General features: G+C 48.5%; 1 protein-coding gene across 6 annotated transcripts in view; it reads left to right on the top strand.

Moving 5' to 3' along the window:
- Positions 1 to 20,954, top strand: part of UBR4 (ubiquitin protein ligase E3 component n-recognin 4) — an 88,706-nt gene that overhangs the window by 33,087 nt on the left and 34,665 nt on the right. For 3 of the 6 annotated variants that reach the window (XM_088066479.1, XM_088066481.1, XM_088066476.1), the window contains 24 exons: positions 363 to 426; positions 823 to 957; positions 1,239 to 1,410; positions 1,649 to 1,786; positions 2,213 to 2,334; positions 2,898 to 3,009; positions 3,490 to 3,620; positions 3,746 to 3,923; positions 4,106 to 4,210; positions 4,664 to 4,819; positions 6,199 to 6,367; positions 7,107 to 7,203; positions 7,579 to 7,686; positions 8,140 to 8,256; positions 10,237 to 10,446; positions 12,163 to 12,312; positions 13,829 to 14,056; positions 14,890 to 14,968; positions 15,958 to 16,194; positions 17,047 to 17,215; positions 18,521 to 18,665; positions 19,310 to 19,395; positions 20,040 to 20,127; positions 20,403 to 20,596. In XM_088066479.1, the coding sequence (XP_087922605.1) occupies positions 363 to 426; positions 823 to 957; positions 1,239 to 1,410; positions 1,649 to 1,786; positions 2,213 to 2,334; positions 2,898 to 3,009; positions 3,490 to 3,620; positions 3,746 to 3,923; positions 4,106 to 4,210; positions 4,664 to 4,819; positions 6,199 to 6,367; positions 7,107 to 7,203; positions 7,579 to 7,686; positions 8,140 to 8,256; positions 10,237 to 10,446; positions 12,163 to 12,312; positions 13,829 to 14,056; positions 14,890 to 14,968; positions 15,958 to 16,194; positions 17,047 to 17,215; positions 18,521 to 18,665; positions 19,310 to 19,395; positions 20,040 to 20,127; positions 20,403 to 20,596 (3,390 nt within the window). The remainder of the gene's footprint in view (positions 1 to 362; positions 427 to 822; positions 958 to 1,238; positions 1,411 to 1,648; positions 1,787 to 2,212; positions 2,335 to 2,897; positions 3,010 to 3,489; positions 3,621 to 3,745; positions 3,924 to 4,105; positions 4,211 to 4,663; positions 4,820 to 6,198; positions 6,368 to 7,106; positions 7,204 to 7,578; positions 7,687 to 8,139; positions 8,257 to 10,236; positions 10,447 to 12,162; positions 12,313 to 13,828; positions 14,057 to 14,889; positions 14,969 to 15,957; positions 16,195 to 17,046; positions 17,216 to 18,520; positions 18,666 to 19,309; positions 19,396 to 20,039; positions 20,128 to 20,402; positions 20,597 to 20,954) is intronic. The other 3 variants (XM_088066480.1, XM_088066477.1, XM_088066478.1) reach the window with 2 other exon arrangements.

Below are 20,954 nucleotides of genomic sequence, written 5' to 3'. Positions count from 1 at the left end.
TCATCTGTACGTCTGGGGGCCATGGTGAATTGGGACTGTCAAGACAATCCAAGTTATCCCTGCTGCAGGCTGCGTAAGGAAATGTTTTATCCTCTTTGGGAGAGAAAAGCCCCTGTCTTTCAGCTGTGGATTATTAAAGCAGTCCTAAGTTTGTCTGTGAGCGTGAGCCAGGTTTAACTCTGGTCTGTAACACAATGAAATGATATGCATGGTGCCTGTGGCAGGTTTTATCATGCTTTGATTTTGTACTTGGCATTCGTTAGCTGTCTCTGAGCTACTCATGAGTGTAGCCCGCATAAAGCAAAGTGCTAAGGAGAGAGAAGGGTTGCAGTACTCAAGCCTGCTTTCCTCTCTCCCTCCAGGCTAGTAGTGAGTTCTTTAGAAGCGCTGGAAAGCTGCTTTGCTGTGGGACCAGTCAACGAGAAGGCAAGTAACTTTGTGAATACATTCCTGAGCTCTGGAGCTGGGGGAGGAGGGGTGAGCTCAGCACTACCTCCTGCAGCCCCGAGGGCCTGATAGCAGCAGAGCCGCATCCCTTTTGCTCACAGCACTGATCTGAAAGTTGCCTTAGCCAAAAGCTGTTTGAAACTAGTTTAGAATGACAATTGGCATTTGCATTTAGAGCTGGTGGGCTTTTTGTGCTTGGGGAGTGACCTGGTTTACAGAAACAGCAGGGCAGGAGCCCATAAATCTCAAAAGGACTTTTCCTAAATGTCAGATAGTCAATGGAGGGAGGCTGTCAAAAGGCTGTTGAGGGAAGGGAGCTGCAGGTACACTGAGGGATGGTAAATCTAGTAAATAATGGGGTTTGTCTGTTCCTAGGAGAAGAATAAGTTTGCAGCTCAGGAGCTGGCTATGGTGCTGCTGTCCATGCCAGCCCCTTCCAGCGTGCAGCAGCAGACCAAGAGCCTCCTGGCCAGCTTGCACACCAGCCGTTCAGCCTACCACAACCACAAGGTACTGCCCAGCACATGGATTTGGGGGCTTCTGGAACCTGCCAGGTCATGGCTGAGGTGCAGCACAGCCCTGGAGAGCAGTCCAAACCTCCTGGCTCACCTCACTTCAGCTCCTGCTGCCTGCCCTGCTGGCTTTTGTGTTTCACCTGATTCTGTGACCTTTTAGGCTTAGCTGTCCTTTCTTAAATGAAGAGTGCCAGATTTCCCCAGGATCTGTCCCCTGGTTGTACTTCAGCTGCTTTCTCAGTTGTTTTTCTTTGCCTGTTACCTCTCACCCTCCAGGATCAAGCACTGCTATGCAAAGCCATTCAGTATTTGGCTTCCTCCACCAAAGAAGGAAAGGACCTCGATCCCGAGGTCTTCCAGAGGCTGGTCATCACTGCTCGATCCATTGCTATTATGAGACCCAACAATCTGGTCCACTTCACAGAATCAACCGTGCTGCTGGAAACAGGTAGATAAGTCTGTCATTTTCTCTGAGTTTCTACTGTGATAATTGGGGGCTGTGCTGGGGTGTCGGGTTCGGAGCGACAGGGGCTGGATTTGACACCTTTGGTAGGTGTGTGATATCCTGGTGATGAGAACATCACAGCCTGTGGGGAGAAGAAAGCCATTTGAAATAAACCTGGTGTTCCCCTCATTAAGGTTTTCCCCCTGCACATTTCTGAGAGGTGATTTTTTAATCTGTGCAGAGAGTGAAGAAGGGCAGGAGGCCCAGAAACACGTGGAAGGAGAGGGCTGCACCTTCATTACCCAGCTGGTGAACCACTTCTGGAAACTCCACGCTTCCAAACCCAAAAACGCCTTCCTGGCCCCTGCCTGCCTGCCAGGTGGGAGAGCTCTTCCTTTGCTGTCTGTGCTTTCTAAAGGAGCCTATTTGAAGTTTGTAAGCAGAGAGAAAACGACTTGTTCAATGCTAGTGCTGCACTGAGGGCTTTGTGACGTGGAGCTGCTGGTTCTGCTCCTGATCCTGCAGCTTTTGTTCAGGGGGACGTGTGTTGTGCCAGGAAAAAGGGACTGATGGTTGATTTCCCCACATTTGGCTTCGTGGGTGGTGTTGGAGCATACTCAGTGGTGCTGGTATGACAATGTTCCATCAGACAGACAAGACTGGCTCAGTCTGGATGGAGAATCAATATATTTGTGCTCTTACCACTGTGCCTTGAAGTCTGCAAACAAAGGATGCTTCCTGCAGTGCCTCACTCTGTGCTGGAACACCAAGAGTTGATTTCATTCCTGCTTTTATTCCTCCTCAGGTCTCACTCACGTTGAAGCCACAGTCAATGCTTTGGTGGATATCATCCATGGATATTGCACCTGTGAGCTGGACTGTATCCACACTGCATCCAAGATCTACATGCAGATGTTACTTTGCCCTGTATGTCATCCTGCTCTGCTCTAATTGCTCTTCCTCAGCCTCTGATTGCACCAGGGGGGGTTTAGGTTGGACCTCAGGAGAGATTTCTTCATGGGAATGATGTTCCAGCCTGCCACAGGCTGCCCAGAGCAGTGGTTGAGTCCCCAGCTCAGGAGAGATTTAAAAGTGTGGTGTGGCACTTGGGGACAGTGTTGGGTTTGTGGTGGGACTTGATCTCACAGGGCTCTTTCGACCTAAATGTTTCTATGGTTTTATAACGTGAAAAGAATTGAATGTGGGTAGAATGCAAATGCATAGCACAGACACAAAATACAGCCAAAAACACCCACCAGAACTGAAGGAAGGAGAATTCTCTCTCCTTGTGTTCCTGTAATGTTTGTCATGTGGAATTCCAAGTGTTGCTTTGTGGCTCCTGAGGGGAGCAGGGAGCTGAGGCAGTGACTCGTGTCCTACACAAACCAAGACTGACAAGAGTCACAAATGTATTTTTAGCCATCTTTCCAAATGCTGTGATTAAAGACTTGGAGTTTAAGGAGTGTAATGATGAACTGTTAACCCTGCAGGACCCAGCAGTGAGCTTTTCCTGCAAGCAAGCTTTGATCAGAGTGCTGAGACCTCGGAACAAGCGGCGGCACGTGACCCTGCCATCGTCCCCTCGCAGCAACACTCCCATGGGTACGCCATAAACCAGCATGGCCTTCTTGAGTGGCCGGAAAATAAAGTGATCTTGTTAAAATTTGGACTAGAAAAACCTAAAATCAGCCTTTTTCCTTTCTTTTCCTTCCCCTTGCCCCTTAATCCGCTTTTTATTTAATAAACTCTCACCTTCTCATTGGTATTTTGGGATTCAACAAAGAAATCTCTCTGAGATATTCCCCTTTCAGTGACAGGAAAATCTGATCATTTTATCTAGAGAGTACTAATCTAGAGTTAGTATTTCTAGGCATGTTTTCAGGGTCTAGTAAATCAGTCAAAGATGTGTGCAGACCAAAATTACCAGAGCTCCAAACAAGAGAGGTTTTTCAGAATTGGAGCAAATTGCCGGTGTCAGGGAATCTCTTGGCAGCTGAGGGTAGCTTGGGGCTTTTTCCCAGCGTTAAGTGCCTTGTTTGGGATGGGATGAGGAGATTTACCCAGTCCTGCTGTGCCACTCAGGAGATAAGGATGATGATGATGACGACGATGCAGAAGACAAGCTGCAGAGCTCTGGGATAGCAAACGGAGAGCACATCCGGCAGGAGAGCCAGGAGCAGAGCGAGGTGGATCACGGGGACTTTGAGATGGTGGTGAGTCCAGAGCTTCTCCTTGAAGCCTTTGAAGTGTGCCAGGACTTGAGTTTAGTTCTGATGAGCCTGCTCCCTGACTGGTGGTGGTCTGGGGAAAGCTCTCACTGTGTTTCCTCTCTCCACAGTCGGAATCCATGGTTCTGGAGACTTCTGAGAACGTGAATAATGGGAACCCTTCTCCTCTGGAGGCTCTCCTGGCTGGAGCAGAGGGATTCCCTCCCATGCTGGATATCCCTCCAGATGCAGATGATGAGACAATGGTGGAGCTGGCTATTGCCCTGAGCCTGCAACAAGATCAGCAAGGTCAGACCTGGGCACTGTCGGCAGGCAAAAAAGGGGATGGAAACTGGGAAAGAAACGAGGCAAAGCTGTCAGTGTCACCCCCAGTGAACCAAAGACAGCAGAACCATGAAATGTACAGAAAATGCCAGAGTTAACTTCATCCTCTCAAAGAAAGGTGCTCATAAGTTGTTCTCTGCTTGCAGGGAGCAGCAGCAGTGCCCTTGGACTGCAGAGCTTGGGGCTGTCGGGCCAAGCTCCCAGCTCCTCCTCCCTGGACGCCGGAACGCTCTCGGACACAACGGCATCAGGTAACTGTTCACTGCAAGGCATCATCTTTTTCACATTTTGACCTAAGTAATGCCTTAAAATTTGGAAGAGCCAGTTATTGCTATTGGCTTCTTGTGGTTTTGACAGTGTACTTAGAGCTTTTCCCTGCTCTGATTGACTCCCACTGTGGATTTCTGAGCAAGTCATTTCCTCTCTTGAAACTAAAGCAGACAAAACAAAGCATGTACTGTATTTCCCTTGCATTTATAAACAAGCAGACATTGTTCTCTTAAGTAACTGTGCATGCCCGTGTGTTTGATGAGAAGCTTTCCTTTCGGGGTATCTCCCCTCCACTGCTTTCAGCAGCCTGAATTGTCCCGCTCCCTTTCCCTTTGTAGCTGTCCCCAGACCCAGAGCCCAGTCCCTGCAGCCTTTCCCTCGTGGCGTGAGCGTGGTTTGCAGTTGTTCCCAGGCAGTGTTTTTACTTGTAACAGCTCTCTTTATTCTCTTAGCTCCAGCGTCGGACGACGAGGGCAGCACGGCGGCCACGGACGGCTCCACGCTGCGGACGTCGCCCGCGGAGCACGGCGGCAGCGTGGGCTCGGAGAGCGGCGGCAGCGCCGTGGACTCGGTGGCCGGGGAGCACAGCGGTGAGTGAGCCCTGCTGCAGCCCTGCTGCACCCTGCTGCAGCCTTGCATTGCCCTGCTGTAGCCCTGCATCACCCTGCTGTACCCCTGCATCGCCCTGCTGTACCCCTGCGTCACCCTGCTGCACCTCTGCATCGCCCTGCTGCACCCTGCTGTACCCCTGCATCACCCTGCTGCACCCTGCTGTACCCCTGCATCGCCCTGCTGCACCCTGCATCACCCTGCTGCACCCCTGCATCACCCTGCATCACCCTGCTGCACCCTGCTGCACCCTGCATCACCCTGCTGCACCCTGCATCGCCCTGCTGCACCCCTGCATCACCCTGCTGCACCCCTGCATCACCCTGCTGTACCCCTGCGTCACCCTGCTGCACCCCTGCATCGCCCTGCTGCACCCTGCATCACCCTGCTGCACCCCTGCATCACCCTGCTGCACCCTGCATCACCCTGCATCGCCCTGCTGCACCCTGCATCACTCTGCATCACCCTGCATCGCCCTGCTGCACCCTGCATCACTCTGCATCACGCTGCTCCCTCCCTGTTCCCTCCCTGCTGCCTCAGCTTTCCCCTCCCTGGGAACGTCCGGGTGATCCCTGGCTCACAGGAAATCTCAGCTCCCGGTGGCCGCTGCCCTCCGGTGTTCTGTGATCCACAAACGGAATATCAGCTGCTTTTTGTGGTTCTCCGAAGTGTGGGATCTGCAGCAGGTTTTGCTGGGCTGGAATAACAGAATCATCATCTTGTGCTGTCCCAGGCTGCTCCAAGCCTCGTCCAGCCTGGCCTTGCACACTTGCAGGATGGGGTGATGTGCCAGGGCTTCATCACCCTCTGAGTAAAGAATTTATTCCTAATTTCCCATCCAACCCTGTCTTTGTTCAGCTTAAAGCCACTGCCCTGGTGCTGTCACTCTCTCCCCATGTAACAAATCCCTTTCCAGAAGTACCCAGTGCTCCACGAGGTACTGGGAGGCCACACCAAGGTTTCCCTGGAGCCTTTTCCTCTCAGAACACCCAGAGCAGGACAGACAATTCACTGCTGCTGGTTGAGTTTGGATGGGATAGGATTCATTCCTCTCTTTTTAATTTGGGACTTACAGCCAGGTAAAATAATCACAGGTTCTTAACAAAAAATTGTCTGCACTGCCCCTCCATGCTGAGTTTGAATTTCTGCCGTGGGACTAACTCAGTTTGGGCCACAAAGATGAGAGTGACAAAGATTTTTACAAACACCATCTTCAGCCTCTGTTGTAGCTTTGAGAACCAAAGCCAGCATCTCCTTTGGAAACGATTCCAAAGCACAGCTGAGCTGTGCTGGCGGACACGAAGCAGGGGAGGTGTTTTTTGTGTGGCTGATGTCGTTTTTCCCCGTTTCCCTCGGGCAGTGTCCGGCAGGAGCAGCGCCTACGGGGACACGGCAGCCGAGGGTCACCCCGCGGGGCCGGGCAGCGTCAGCTCCAGCACGGGAGCCATCAGCACCACCACGGGCCAGCAGGAGGGAGAAGGCTCCGAGGGGGAAGGGGAGGCAGAAGGGGATGTCCACACCAGCAACAGGCAAGAGGTTTTGTTTTCCTCTTGAGGAGTGATGTCTGTGCTGCCGGGGGGATGTTTGTGGAGGAGAGGGGGCAAAATTGGGATGTTGGAAACACAGGCTGGAGCAAACTGGCATTGCAAAATCATGGAATGTCCTGAGATGGAAGGGATTCACAAATGTCATCCAGTCCCAACTCCTGGCTCTGCACAGATACCCCAGCAGTCTCACCCTCTGCATCCAAACAATGCTCCTGGAGCTTTGGCAGCCTCGGGGCCGTGCCCCCATTCCCTGGGGAGCCTGGGCAGTGCCAGCACCCTCTGTGTAATCATCATCAAGCACACAAAACTGCTGCCTCTAGGAAGGGATGGAAAATCCTGTGTGAGTCCACTCAACACGGAATCACTCAAATCTTGGGAGCCTGTGAAATTCACTGTTGGGACAAAAACGTGTGCAAGTGGTCCCTGGGAACACAGGCAGCTTTTCATTCTGTGGGAGCAGGTGCTCAGTCCCTTCCCAGTGCAGCGTGGAGCTGATTTCCAGGGTGTTTCCATGCAGTTGCAATCCCCAGGTGGGCAGGCCTGGGCAGTGTGGCTCCATCCTCAGGGGTGCTCTGCATGTTCAGCATCGCTCCCCTGTGAAGCCTGAGCGAGTCCTCTCCTCCCTGGGAGGATCTGATGGCTCTGGGGCAGATTGCAGCGCTCTCCTGGGGACCCTGCTGGGTGTGATGTGGTGTGTGGGGTGTGTGTGGTGTGTCCCCAGGCTGCACATGGTCAGGCTGATGCTGCTGGAGAGGCTGCTGCAGAATTTACCCCAGCTGAGGAACGTCGGCGGCGTCCGGGCCATCCCTTACATGCAGGTGAGTGAGGAGAGCTCGGAGCTGAGCCCCAATCCAAGGGTTCAGCCACTGCTTCCACTTTGCACCTGATTATCTCCTCCCTGCCCAGTCCCAGTGTGAGTCCAGCATTCCTTACCCACAGTTTTTGCTGGATTTGTGCCTCTCTCAGGGTGACTTCACAGCTGACTGAGGAGCCTGAGGCTCCAATCCTCGAGCTCCTTTGGGAAGGTCTTGTGGGTTTATGCTGAATGTTCACATTAGGATGTGAGGCACGGGCTGGATTTGGGAAAAGAACACAGATAAATCAAAATTAGTGCTGTTTTCTGATAAAAGATAAATAGTGATCTTGAAAATGTGGGACCTGCCCTGTTATAATTCTCTGACCGCTCTTGCCAGGTTATTCTGATGCTCACAACAGACCTGGATGGAGATGATGAGAAAGACAAGGGAGCTTTGGATAACCTTCTGTCCCAGCTGATTGCAGAGCTGGGCATGGACAAAAAGGTAAAGTGCAGCGAGGGCTCATGCTCTGAATTTGCTCCTTCTACAGAGGATTTCCTTCCATGGAGGAATTAAATCCTTGGGAGTCACAGAAACATTGCTGTGTGGATGTGTTCAGGCAGTTTATTCCTCTTGCCTCCTTTCATGTAAGGTAGAAAATTCCATGAGTGGAACTCCCACTGTTTCCTGGGCCTGGCATCCACAAGTGAGCATGAAAATTTGTTTTGCTGGAATTAAACTCTGATCAGTAAATTCCTGATTGACATATGTAGCTTTTCGTTTGAGTGGGACTGTTCTCTGGCAGCCAGGCCACTGCCTACCCTTCTACTGAGGCTTTTTTAGTCTTATTGCTTGAGCTTGAATTAGAAATGCTTCCTGAGGATCAGAGCACTGGGCTTGAGGGGCTTGGGACACTGCTCAGCCCTGGGATTGAGCAAGCAGGGATGTTCCTTGCAGGACGTGTCCAAGAAGAACGAGCGCTCCCCTGTGAACGAGGTGCACTTGGTGGTGATGAGGCTGCTCAGTGTCTTCATGTCCAGAACCAAGTCAGGATCCAAGACTTCCATTTGTGAGGTACAATCTCCAAATTGCTTTGTCAGGGGATGATTTTGTCCCCCTCGTGAGCACTGCACACAGCTGTGGTGCTCTCAGCAGCAGCAGAACACGTGGAATTGTTGGAGCCAAGTGCACAGGAGGTGCTCAGGGCACCCTCTGGAGCCAGACTGGGAGAGTTGGGAATGTTGGGGAGGAGAAGGTGGTGTGGATCCCTTCCAGGCTCTGAAAGGGATACAGGAATGCCAGAGAGGAGCTGGAGTGACAGGACAAGGGGGAATGGGTTCAAACTGAAGGAGAGGAAATTCAGGTCAGATATTGGGAAGAAATTCTTCCCTGTGAGGGTGGGGATTGCCCAGAGAAGCTGTGGCTGCTCCTGGATCCCTGGCAGTGCCCAAGGCCAGGCTGGGCAGGGCTTAGAGCATCCTGGGACTGTGGAAAATGTCCCTGCCCATGGCAGGGGGTGGAATGAGGTGAACTTTAAAGTCCCTTCCCACCCAAACCATTCTGGGATTCCACGATGTGCTCGGGGGAACTTTTGCTCATCAGCGACAATCTGAAATCTGCTGACTGAAATAACAGGTCTAAAGCTGAAAAATCCTTGAGAGAGCTTTGGAGAAACGTACAGGGAACCTGTAACATTACTGAACTCTTGTGGAAAAAGAGTTTTGAAAGTGGGACTGGAGGAAGCAGCCACCTAAAGAGAATTGGATTCTCTTGTTTCGTGCACGGCTCCAGCCTGAGCTCAGGGCAGCACATTAATGATGTTACTTAAAACGGTCTGGCACATTTCTCCCTCGCATCTCACCAGTGCTGAAGGGGTTAAAGAGGATTTGTAATGTGATTATTGGAAAGCAATATGCTGCTGTGTCAACGTAAAAGTCGCTAAGAGGATTCCTTAGATATTTGTTGCTAAAAGGTACAGTAATAAGGCATAAAAAGCAGTATGTGTGGTGGGAAGGAGATTAATAAAAAAGCATAGAGGTTAAAAAATTTAGTCTGAACTGCATCAAATTTTAATGAGCTTATGAGCTGTGGGGTTTGTTTGGATTTACAGGGCTGCTCTAATAGTTTTATTTACAGTAGCTTTTTTCTCCAGCCTTTGTTACTCACTTGAGCTTCCCACAGAAATCAAAGCTCCTCGTCTTGCAGAATGCAGGTGGAGCAATACCTGGGTGGAGCAGAGCCTGTGAGAGGCAGCAGCAACAGGGACTCTTTCTCTACCAGGATTCACACCCAGCTGGCCAAATCCCAGATAAACAAACAGAAAATCCCAACTTTAAAAAAAAAAAATAAAACGAGAAAGGGGAAAAGAAAGAAGGGAAAAAAAGCCCTAGTCGTCTAATCCGCAGCAGAGTGGCCTCTGGCACATGTGTCGAGGGGAGATTAGACTTAAGAGGAGATTTTATTTGTTTTCCTGTACTAAGCACTTCTTCAAAAGAGTCTCTGTAAATATTTGAGTTGCTTTTCATAAACACACAAAAAAAAAACCCCAAAAAAAAAAAAACCCCAACCTCAAACAAACCCCAAACTTAAAAGCTGCCTGCAAAGTTTGATCCAGACCTGCTCTCCTGCCCACGCTGTCAGCTCAGGGCTGCCCCACTGCAGCTTCCCAGGTGTGTTCCTGATCCAGCTCCTTCCCTGTGTATTGAGAAACCACCAGTTTATTCACCAGCCTTCACAGAAGTAAACGTGAACAATGTTTATTTCTATCTTTAACACACCTTTTATAGGGTTCTACAGGGTCTGCAGGCAAGGCAAGCTACTATTGGCTATCACACACAGTTTCCATTTTTTCTCCTACACACAAGAATATTGTTTTGCTTTACTCTCTCTTCTGCAGGCAAGTTTCAAGGATTTTAGCCCTTAATATCACGACTTATTTCAAAGGCTGGTTTGTGCATACAGGCCTTTACTAATACATAAAATATATCAACACAATACAATATATATCAATACAATTACAAGATGTGTTGTCAAATATATCAACATGTGTTGCAGGCTTCCTCCCTGATCTCCAGTGCCACAGCAGCTGCCTTGCTGAGCTCTGGTGCTGTTGATTACTGTCTGCACGTGCTCAAGTCCCTGCTGGAGTACTGGAAGAGCCAGCAGAACGACGAGGAGCCCGTGGCCAGCAGCCAGCTCCTGAAGCCTCACACCACCTCGTCTCCCCCTGACATGAGCCCCTTTTTCCTCCGCCAGTACGTCAAGGTGAGTCCTGCCCCGTGCTGGGAGCTCTGCAGGGCTCAGGAAAGCAGCCCTGCACGAGGAGTTTACCAAAATCCACCTTCTATAGCCCAAATTTCCAGCTGGGAGCGCTCTGAGCAATCCTTGGTGCCCTCCTGAGCCGGGAGTTCTTTGGGGCTCCTGGAGGAATCATCCCGAAGGGAAACTGCTCCAGCCCTGTGCTCCTGTGCTTGGCAGGCAGAATTCCTGAACTTGGTGTGGAATGGTGGAATTTCCACAGTAATTCCCTTTTTTCCACCGCTGTGGTGCCGTGGTTTGGTGTTTGTACAGGTGCGGTGCAAAAAGCCTGATTAAACGTAAAATAAATTAAACTGCTTTATTTCTCCAGACCAGCTCAGTGCATCCTCACTTCCATCCAGCTCAAGGCCTTGTGCAGGGTTTTGTTCATCATTTTGGAACATTCTTTGGGCTGCAAAGGGGCAGAAATGGCTTTTTTTTAAATAAAAAGCAGCAAAAGCAGCCAGTCACTCAGAGCCTGAGGGATTTCAAGTTCAAGGTCTTGTGCAGGGTTTTGTTCATCATTTTGGAACATTCTTTGGGCTGCAAAGGAGCAGAAATGGCTTTTTTTTAAATAAAAAGCAGCAAAAGCAGCCAGTCACTCAGAGCCTGAGGGATTTCAAGTTCAAGGTCTTGTGCAGGGTTTTGTTCATCATTTTGGAACATTCTTTGGGCTGCAAAGGGGCAGAAATGGCTTTTTTTTTAAGAAAAAAGCAGCAAAAGCAGCCAGTCACTCAGAGCCTGAGGGATTTCAAGTTCAAGGTCTTGTGCAGGGTTTTGTTCATCATTTTGGAACATTCTTTGGGCTGCAAAGGGGCAGAAATGGCTTTTTTTTAAATAAAAAGCAGCAAAAGCCCCCAGTCACTCAGAGCCTGAGGGATTTCAAGTTCAAGGTCTTGTGCAGGGTTTTGTTCATCATTTTGGAACATTCTTTGGGCTGCAAAGGAGCAGAAATGGCTTTTTTTTAAATAAAAAGCAGCAAAAGCAGCCAGTCACTCAGAGCCTGAGGGATTTCAAGTTCAAGGTCTTGTGCAGGGTTTTGTTCATCATTTTGGAACATTCTTTGGGCTGCAAAGGGGCAGAAATGGCTTTTTTTTAAATAAAAAGCAGCAAAAGCACCCAGTCACTCAGAGCCTGAGGGATTTCAAGTTCAAGGTCTTGTGCAGGGTTTTGTTCATCATTTTGGAACATTCTTTGGGCTGCAAAGGGGCAGAAATGGCTTTTTTTTAAATAAAAAGCAGCAAAAGCAGCCAGTCACTCAGAGCCTGAGGGATTTCAAGTTCAAGGTCTTGTGCAGGGTTTTGTTCATCATTTTGGAACATTCTTTGGGCTGCAAAGGAGCAGAAATGGCTTTTTTTTAAATAAAAAGCAGCAAAAGCACCCAGTCACTCAGAGCCTGAGGGATTTCAAGTTCAAGGCCTTGTGCAGGGTTTTGTTCATCATTTTGGAACATTCTTTGGGCTGCAAAGGGGCAGAAATGGCTTTTTTTTAAATAAAAAGCAGCAAAAGCAGCCAGTCACTCAGAGCCTGAGGGATTTCAAGTTCAAGGTCTTGTGCAGGGTTTTGTTCATCATTTTGGAACATTCTTTGGGCTGCAAAGGAGCAGAAATGGCTTTTTTTTTAAGAAAAAAGCAGCAAAAGCCGCCAGTCACTCAGAGCCTGAGGGATTTCTCTCGCTGCCAGGGTCACGCTGCAGATGTTTTTGAAGCCTACACCCAGCTCCTGACAGAGATGGTGCTGCGCCTGCCCTACCAGATCAAGAAGATTGCAGACACAAACTCCCGCATCCCCCCGCCCATCTTTGATCACTCCTGGTTCTACTTTTTGTCTGAGGTAAGCAGGAACACGATAAAAGCTGCAGATTCCCACCAGAAAACCCCAACAGTGATTTCTTTCGTGGGAGAGATGAGCTTTGGCAGCTTCATCTTGCATTTTGAGCCCGCTTGAAAGAAGGTGAGCTCGTGGTTTTGTGTGTTGAACAGGAATCTGTAGGAAAATACAGGTGGAAAAATGAGGAAAATACAGTTGGAAAAATGAGGAAAAATGTGGAAAATACAGGTGGAAAAATGAGGAAAAATGTAGAAAATACAGTTGGAAAAATGAGGAAAAATGTGGAAAATACAGGTGGAAAAATGTGGAAAATACAGGAGGAAAAATATAGAAAATACAGGTGGAAAAATGAGGAAAAATGTGGAAAATACAGGTGGAAAAATGAGGAAAAATGTGGAAAATACAGGTGGAAAAATGAGGAAAAATGTGGAAAATACAGGTGGAAAAATGAGGAAAAATGTGGAAAATACAGGTGGAAAAATGAGGAAAAATGAGGAAAAATGTGGAAAATACAGGTGGAAAAAATGAGGAAAAATGTGGAAAATACAGGAGGAAAAATGAGGAAAAATGTGGAAAATACAGTTGGAAAAATGAGGAAAAATGTGGAAAATACAGGTGGAAAAATGAGGAAAAATGAGGAAAAATGTGGAAAATACAGGTGGAAAAAATGAGGCTGTTGTTATTTCTTGGAGCTCAGCGCTTGCTGCCACAAAGCTCAGAGAGAAAAACCTGCTGTGAGATGGAAAAATCATCCTGCTCAGCTGTTGGGACTTAAAAAAGAAATCAGGGAGACATTTGGAGTTTGTCTTCTCAGTTTGCTTCATACTTTACATAACAAGTTATCTTCAGTTTTCACAAGTATGAGTTAGGGTTTCTTAATTAGCCTTGGTCGGGTGTTAATTTGAGGTTGGAGATGAGCAGGGATGGTTTCCAGCGAGCGCTGCAGCACTGCTGTGCAGAATGAGACTTACAACACCTTAAAGCTGTGTGAAAACACTCATTTTTGGTGTGAAAACACTCATTTTTGGTGTCAAAACACTCATTTTTGGTGTGAAAACACTCATTTTTGCTGTGAAAACACCCATTTTTGGTGTCAGAACACCCGTTTTTGGTGTGAAAACACCCATTTTTGGTGTGAGAACACTCATTTTTGGTGTGAAAACACTCATTTTTGGTGTCAGAACACCCATTTTTGGTGTCAGAACACCCATTTTTGGTGTGAAAACACCCATTTTTGGTGTGAAAACACCCATTTTTGGTGTCAGAACACTCATTTTTGGTGTGAAAACACCCATTTTTGGTGTGAGAACACCCATTTTTGGTGTGAAAACACCCATTTTTGATGTCAGAACACCCGTTTTTGGTGTGAAAACACCCATTTTTGGTGTGAGAACACCCATTTTTGGTGTGAGAACACTCATTTTTGGTGTGAAAACACCCATTTTTGGTGTCAGAACACCCATTTTTGGTGCCCAGCGTGCCCCTGCCCAGCTGACCCTGCCCTGGTTTCTCTCTGCAGTACCTGATGATCCAGCAGACGCCGTTCGTGCGCCGCCAGGTGCGCAAGCTGCTGCTGTTCATCTGCGGCTCCAAGGACAAGTACCGGCAGCTGCGGGACCTGCACACCCTGGACTCGCACGTCAGGGGCATCAAGAAGCTGCTGGAGGAGCAGGGAATCTTCCTGAGGGCCAGCGTGGTGACAGCCAGCTCGGGCTCTGCCCTGCAGTACGACACCCTCATCTCCCTGGTGAGGAGCGGCGAGAACGGGCCTGGTGGTGGTGGGGGTGGTGGTGGAGGTGGTGGTGGAGGTGGTGGTGGTGCTGGTGGAGGTGGTGGTGCTGGTGCTGGTGGTAGTGGTAGTGATGGTGGTGGTGCTGGTGCTGGTGGTAGTGGTAGTGATGGTGGTGGTGCTGGTGGTGGTGGAGGTGGTAGTGTTGGTGGAGGTGGTGCTGCTGGTGGTGGTGATGGTGGTGGTGCTGGTGGTGGAGGTGGTGGTGCTGGTGGTGGAGGTGGTGGTGGTTATGGTGGTGGTGGTGGTGGTGCTGGTGGTGGAGGTGGTGGTGGTGGTGGTGATGGTGGTGGTGGTGGTGGTGGTGGTGGTGGTGGTGGTGGTGGAGGTGGTGGTGGTGATGGAGGTGGTGGTGATGGAGGTGGTGGTGGTGGAGGTGGAGGTGGTGGTGGAGGTGGTGGTGATGGAGGTGGTGGTGGTGGAGGTGGTGATGGAGGTGGTGGAGGTGGTGGTGGTGGAGGTGGTGGTGGTGGATGTGGTGGTGGTGGTGGAGGTGGTGGTGGAGGTGGTGGTGATGGAGGTGGTGCTGGTGGTGATGGTGGTGGTTGGAGGTGATGGAGGTGGAGGTGGTGGTGGTGGTGGTGGATGTGGAGGTGATGGAGGTGGAGGTGGTGCTGGTGGTGATGGAGGTGGAGGTGCTGCTGGTGGTGGTGGAGGTGATGGTGGTGGTGATGGAGGTGGAGGTGCTGGTGGTGGTGGTGGAGGTGGTGCTGGTGGTGATGGAGGTGGAGGTGCTGGTGGTGGTGCTGGTGGTGTGACAGGAATGCTGATGTGCTGTTTGGTGCCTGCAGATGGAACATTTAAAGGCTTGTGCAGAGATTGCCACGCAGAGAACGGTGAACTGGCAGAAATTCTGCATCAAGGACGACTGTGAGTGCTGGCTCGGCAGGGTTTGGGGGAGCACTGGTTGGGATGGAGGTGGCTCAGATGGGGAGGAGAAGGTTTTGTTTCCAGTCCCAATTATCTCAGTGCTCTAATTGCATCTGGTCCTTGGCTAAAGAGCAAAATGTGGTGTAATGGATAGCTCAGAGGAACAGGAGATGTGTGTGTTCTCCCCCTTGTGCTGCCATTGGCCCAGAGAGTAATTGGGTGATGAGCCTTTGTACCTGGTGTGCCCCAAGGTTAGGCTTCTCTTCTGGCAGTTTGGTTCTTGTGTATAAAGGCTTTTGGTTTTAGGTTGGGGTTTTTTTTTCCTTTTTTTTTATATTTTTATTTTTTAATTCAGGCTTTAGTGGCGTGGAGCTGTGTCAGGGGGGTTTAGGTTGGAAATCAGGAAAGGTTCAGGTTGGAAATCAGGAAAGGTTCAGGTTGGAAATCAGGAAAGGTTCAGGTTGGAAATCAGGGAAAGGTTCAGGTTGGAAATCAGGGAAGGTTCAGGTTGGAAATCAGGGAAGGTTCAGGTTGGAAATCAGGGAAGGTTCAGGTTGGATTTCAGGAAAGGTTCAGGTTGGAAATCAGGAAAGGTTCAGGTTGGAAATCAGGAAAGGTTCAGGTTGGAAATCAGGGAAGGTTCAGGTTGGAAATCAGGGAAGGTTCAGGTTGGAAATCAGGGAAGGTTCAGGTTGGATTTCAGGGAAGGTTCAGGTTGGAAATCAGGAAAGGTTCAGGTTGGAAATCAGGGAAGGTTCAGGTTGGATTTCAGGAAAGGCTCTTCCCCCAGAGGTGCTGGCACTGCCCAGGCTCCCCAGGGAAGGGGCACAGCCCCAAGGCTGCTCCAGGAGGGTTTGGACACCACTCCCAGGCTGGGATTGTTGGGGTGTCTGTGCAGGGCCAGGGTTGGATTTGATCCCTGTGGGCCTTTTCCAGCTGAGGATATTCCACAACCGTGTGATTGAAACATTCTCTCCTTTCCTCCACAGCGGTTCTGTATTTCCTGCTCCAAGTCAGCTTCCTGGTGGATGAAGGAGTGTCCCCAGTTCTCCTGCAGCTGTTATCTTGTGCTCTGTGTGGCAGCAAAGTGCTGTCTGTGACTTCTGGAGCCTCCAGCACCTCTTCCACCTCTGCTCCTGCAGCATCAGGCTCCGGGCAGGCGGCAGGGCAGAGCAAATCCTCCACCAAAAAGAGCAAGAAGGAGGAAAAGGAGAAGGAGAGAGAGGGTGAGGGTCAGCCCTGTCCTGTGGTTTTAGGGAGCAAGTCTGCTCCTCACAGCCTTTTCTACTCAGTTTACAAAGAGCTGGATGGTAAATCCTGCTGTTGGGATCATGTCTCGTGGCACAGCCACAATCAGGAGAGAGGTTTTCCCATGTCTAGATGGGACTGAGGTGAAGCAGCTCCTGAGAGTTGGGCTGAAATCACGTGCCCATCCCAAACCCACTGTGTTTATTGCCTGGAGTGGGTTTGAAGTTGTCTAATGGTGTTGTTACCTAACCTGGTGATGAAGCAGCTTCCACTTAACTTGCCTGTCCTGGGCTGTAGGAGGCTGAAATGCTCACGAGGATTAAAACAAATCCTGGGGATGCACACCCAGTGAGCTCTGCTCTGCAGTGATTGTGTTCAGACTTGTTTCCTCTGGCTGCCTTGGAAGCTGTGCTGGAGCCAGGACCGCTGCTTAATGAATATCCACAGTCCTGGGAAAGTAATTAAGCTTCCCTATAAAAGTCACGGGCATAAATTCTCACTTGGCTTTTCTTCAAGGAGCCGCTTTGGCTTTCACCATCAGATGGTTCTCTGTGTCTTTTCATTGCCTCGTGGTCAATCCTTTTCTTTTTATCAGGATGTGTAGCACATTTCTCACGTCCTCACTGGCAAGTTTTCCTGCAGTTTTGTTGTTTTTTTTTTTTTCCCTGTTAGTCCAGGAGTGTTGGGTTATATTTTTGAAAAAGAACGTTTAACTTTCTTGTCACCTGAAACATAATTTGTCCCCACGATCCTCTTTGAAATTCAGGAGAGTGGCCTGCCTGTGAGGTGCTGCATTTATCCTCTCCCTAAAGCCTTCCCTGTGTCCCTAGGGGAGGGTTCAGGCAGCCAGGAGGACCAGCTGTGCACGGCCCTGGTGAACCAGCTGAACAAATTCGCTGACAAGGAGACGCTCATCCAGTTCCTGCGCTGCTTCCTGCTGGAATCCAACTCGTCCTCAGTCAGGTGGCAGGCCCACTGCCTGGCTCTGCACATCTACAGGTGAGCCCAGGGGCTGCTGCTCCCTCTGGATCTGCCCTGGAAATGCAGTTCTCCTCTGGGGCTGGAGGTGGAAGCTGTTGTCGTTCTAATTAGGAACGGCCAGAAAGAACGACACGGACTCTCAAGGGAGTCAGAACAGGAGAAATCCTCTGTTTATTGCTCTAGGCTTGTCTTATAGACTAGATCGTGGAAAATACAGAAAGGAAACTCTTATAGGTTAGTAAAGCGCTACATTGGTCAGTGGGGTTCACCACCCCCTGACTTTCTCTTGCAAGGAAAACAGGAGGACAGACAAACAGCACCTGGCAGTTGTTTTCTGTCTCTGAGGACTGTTTTGAAATCCTCCTATGAATTTCCCAGGCTAGCTCTCAGGCAGGACTGAGAGGCCATGGGGCCTGCAGCCTGCTCCAAAGCTAGCATCCATAAGCTGTGATTTATCCCTGCTCAGTCGCAGCAATCATCCACACGGAGAGTTTTATTTCTGTCTGCAAAATCTGGCTCCTGCCGTGGCCAGGAGCAGGTGTTTGTGGGCAGAGGGAATTCCTGAGGCAGATCCAGACTCACACCCTGAAAAACTGGGAGTTGTGTGGGGAAAGGAGCACTTGAGGGGGCTGGACTCAGAGTTCAGCTGTTGCAGGACAGCTGCTTTTGTTCTGGAGTGCTGGCTTCAAGGGATGGTGGGGTTTAGCTCTGTGAACCCTGCAAGATGATGGTTTCCCAGTTTATAAATATAAATATAATATAATATATATAATATATTATATATATATAATAGATAATAGATAATATATAATAGATAATAGATAATATATAATAGATAATATACAATAGATAATAGATAATAGACAATAGATAATATACAATAGATAATAGATAATATACAATAGATAATAGATAATATATAATGGATAATAGATAATATACAATAGATAATATACAATAGATAATAGATAATATACAATAGATAATAGATAATATACAATAGATAATATACAATAGATAATAGATAATATACAATAGATAATATACAATAGATAATATATAATAGATAATATATAATAGATAATAGACAATAGATAATAGATAACATATAATAGATAATAGATAATATAATATATATATATATAAAATATATATACGTAATATATATATAATATAATATATATATATATACATACTATATATATTATACAATATAAACTCCAGGACTGGAGTTCATATTCTCCTTCTGCACAAGATCTGTGCCCTGTTCAGGACCCTGATTTTCTGTAACCCACTCACCCAGCATTGTGTTCCACCCAACAGGAACTCCAACAAGTCCCAGCAGGAGTTACTGCTGGATCTGATGTGGTCCATCTGGCCAGAACTGCCAGCCTACGGAAGAAAGGCTGCCCAGTTTGTGGATCTGCTGGGATACTTCTCCCTGAAGACACAGCAGACCGAGAAAAAGGTACAGCGACGTTCCAGGAGGGAGGCACAGCATCCCAGCTGCTCGTTTCTGATACAGCTGGAGCAGATTTTCTGTCCAAAAGAGCTTCTGGTGGAAATTTTTCGTGTTCTTAGAACTTCAGTGTTAAAAGAAAGCAGGATCCTTAAAAAAATTGGAAGTGTGGTTTTTGTGTTTTATTGTTTTTGGGGGTGAAATTGTGCTGGTGAGTTTTTTTATTTATTGAGGAAAACACTTCTTTCACACAGGAGGCTTTTGTGGATCTGGCAGCTCCAGTTTTTACATTTTTGATATTGCAACTCCTAGAAACCTTTTGTAACCGTGATTTTTGATCAAAGGAAGTGGAGGATCTTTTAGGGGATCAGTGGGATTGAGAACAAATAATTCAGACCCATTGATACTCTCATGAGTGTGTTTAAAGAGTGCCACACAAATCTTGGCAGGGATTGGCTGACAAACAGCACTGAGTGTGTAAATCTCAAATTTTCAGCTTGGTGACAGTCCTGGGTAATGATTTAAACACCTGAACTCCCGTGGGTGTGGTGTGTGCCTCTTCTGGGGGACCTGGAACAGCACAAGATGAGGGTTGTGTGTTTCTGTGAGCAATAAAATCATTGTTTTGAAGTCTTTTCCTGGTTGTATTTCAGCTGAAGGAATATTCCCAAAAAGCCGTGGAGATCCTCCGGACTCAAAACCACATTCTCACCAACCACCCCAACTCCAACATCTACAAGTGAGTCACCTGTGCCTTTGATCCCTGTCCCTGCAGGGATTTCCAGCTGAGCTCCATCCTGCTCTGGCCCTGCTGAGGTTGGGCAGAGCAGAAAATCCTTCCTGCCGCATGGAAACCTGGTGTCCTGTCCCACCAGCAGAGCTCGAGCTCTTCTGCTTTCACTGTCAGAAAATGTTATAAAATCTTTCACTGTCAGAAAATGTTATAAAATCTTTCACTGTCAGAAAATGTTATAAAATCTTTCACTGTCAGAAAATGTTATAAAATCTTTCACTGACAGAAAATGTTATAAAATCTTTCACTGTCAGTGAATGTTATAAAATCTTTCACTGTCAGAAAATGTTATAAAATCTTTCACTGTCAGTGAATGTTATAAAATCTTTCACTGTCAGTAAATGTAAATGTTATGAAGTCTTAGGCCCAGCTGGAGAGTAGAGGTTTGCAGTTTTTAGCGTTGTGTTCTTGGCCCCACCTCGGCTGTTGGTAATTAATTAATTAAAAGTGCTGCTTAGTTAAAATCTGTTATTTCCAGTGTGGTTTTCATGGTAGCAGTTGTGTTAATTGGGAATGACAGTGATTCTGGTTGAGTGGTTTGGGTTTAAAGCAGCAAACACAGGTCCATGTGTGGTGTTCCCTCGTTCCAGCACGTTGTCCGGGCTCGTGGAATTCGATGGCTACTACCTGGAGAGTGATCCTTGCCTTGTGTGCAACAACCCCGAGGTGCCCTTCTGTGTAAGTAACCCTGCAATCACACAGCCATGGAATATCCTCAGCTGGAAAAGGCCCACAGGGATCAAATCCAACCCTGGCCCCAACAATCCCACCCTGCCCAAACCCTCCCGGAGCTCCGGCAGCCTCGGGGCCGTGCCCATTCCCTGGGGAACCCGGGCAGTGCCAGCACCCTCAGGGGGAAGAAGCTTTCCCTGATTTCCAGCCATGCCTTCCCGTGTCCCTGATGTTTTGGGATGCCCTCAGACAGGCGGTGAGTCCTGGCTTTGCCTCCCCAGTACATCAAGCTGTCGTCCATCAAAGTGGACACGCGCTACACCACCACGCAGCAGGTGGTGAAGCTCATTGGCAGCCACACCATCAGCAAGGTGACAGTGAAGATTGGGGACCTGAAAAGGACCAAGATGGTGCGAACCATCAACCTCTACTACAACAACAGGACCGTGCAGGCCATCGTGGAGCTGAAGAACAAGTATGTTCATCGAGTTTTGTGCGCAGTCTCTGGGATTGATTCGTTCCCTTGGCTTCTTGTTTTCACCCAGGGTTCCTCCTTAGGCTGTTACTCCTCACTCTCAGCTCACATTGGGTGGGATTGTTCTGAATCCCCTTCAGTTGCTGAAGAAAAGATCCAGATTTCCTCTGGAGCTTGAAAAATGTCTATAAAACTGGTGGATTCCAACTTTGTCCAGGCTCTCTTTTAAGCACCTGACTTATTTGTGTGGGAAGCAGTAGTAATACCGAGAGCTCTTCATGGCTAGTTTGACTCCAAAAGGGATTTGGACTTTACAGCATGTCCAGGAATGCTGGAAGCATTAACATTGTTTGTTTGA

The sequence above is a fragment of the Pseudopodoces humilis genome, chromosome 24, assembly GCF_049639895.1.
Source record: "Pseudopodoces humilis isolate 2021_Gansu_Grassland_sample_001 chromosome 24, ASM4963989v1, whole genome shotgun sequence".
Lineage (NCBI taxonomy): Eukaryota > Metazoa > Chordata > Aves > Passeriformes > Paridae > Pseudopodoces > Pseudopodoces humilis.
The sequence above is the reverse complement of the archived record's forward strand: the minus strand, read 5'-3'. Positions and strand labels throughout refer to the sequence as shown.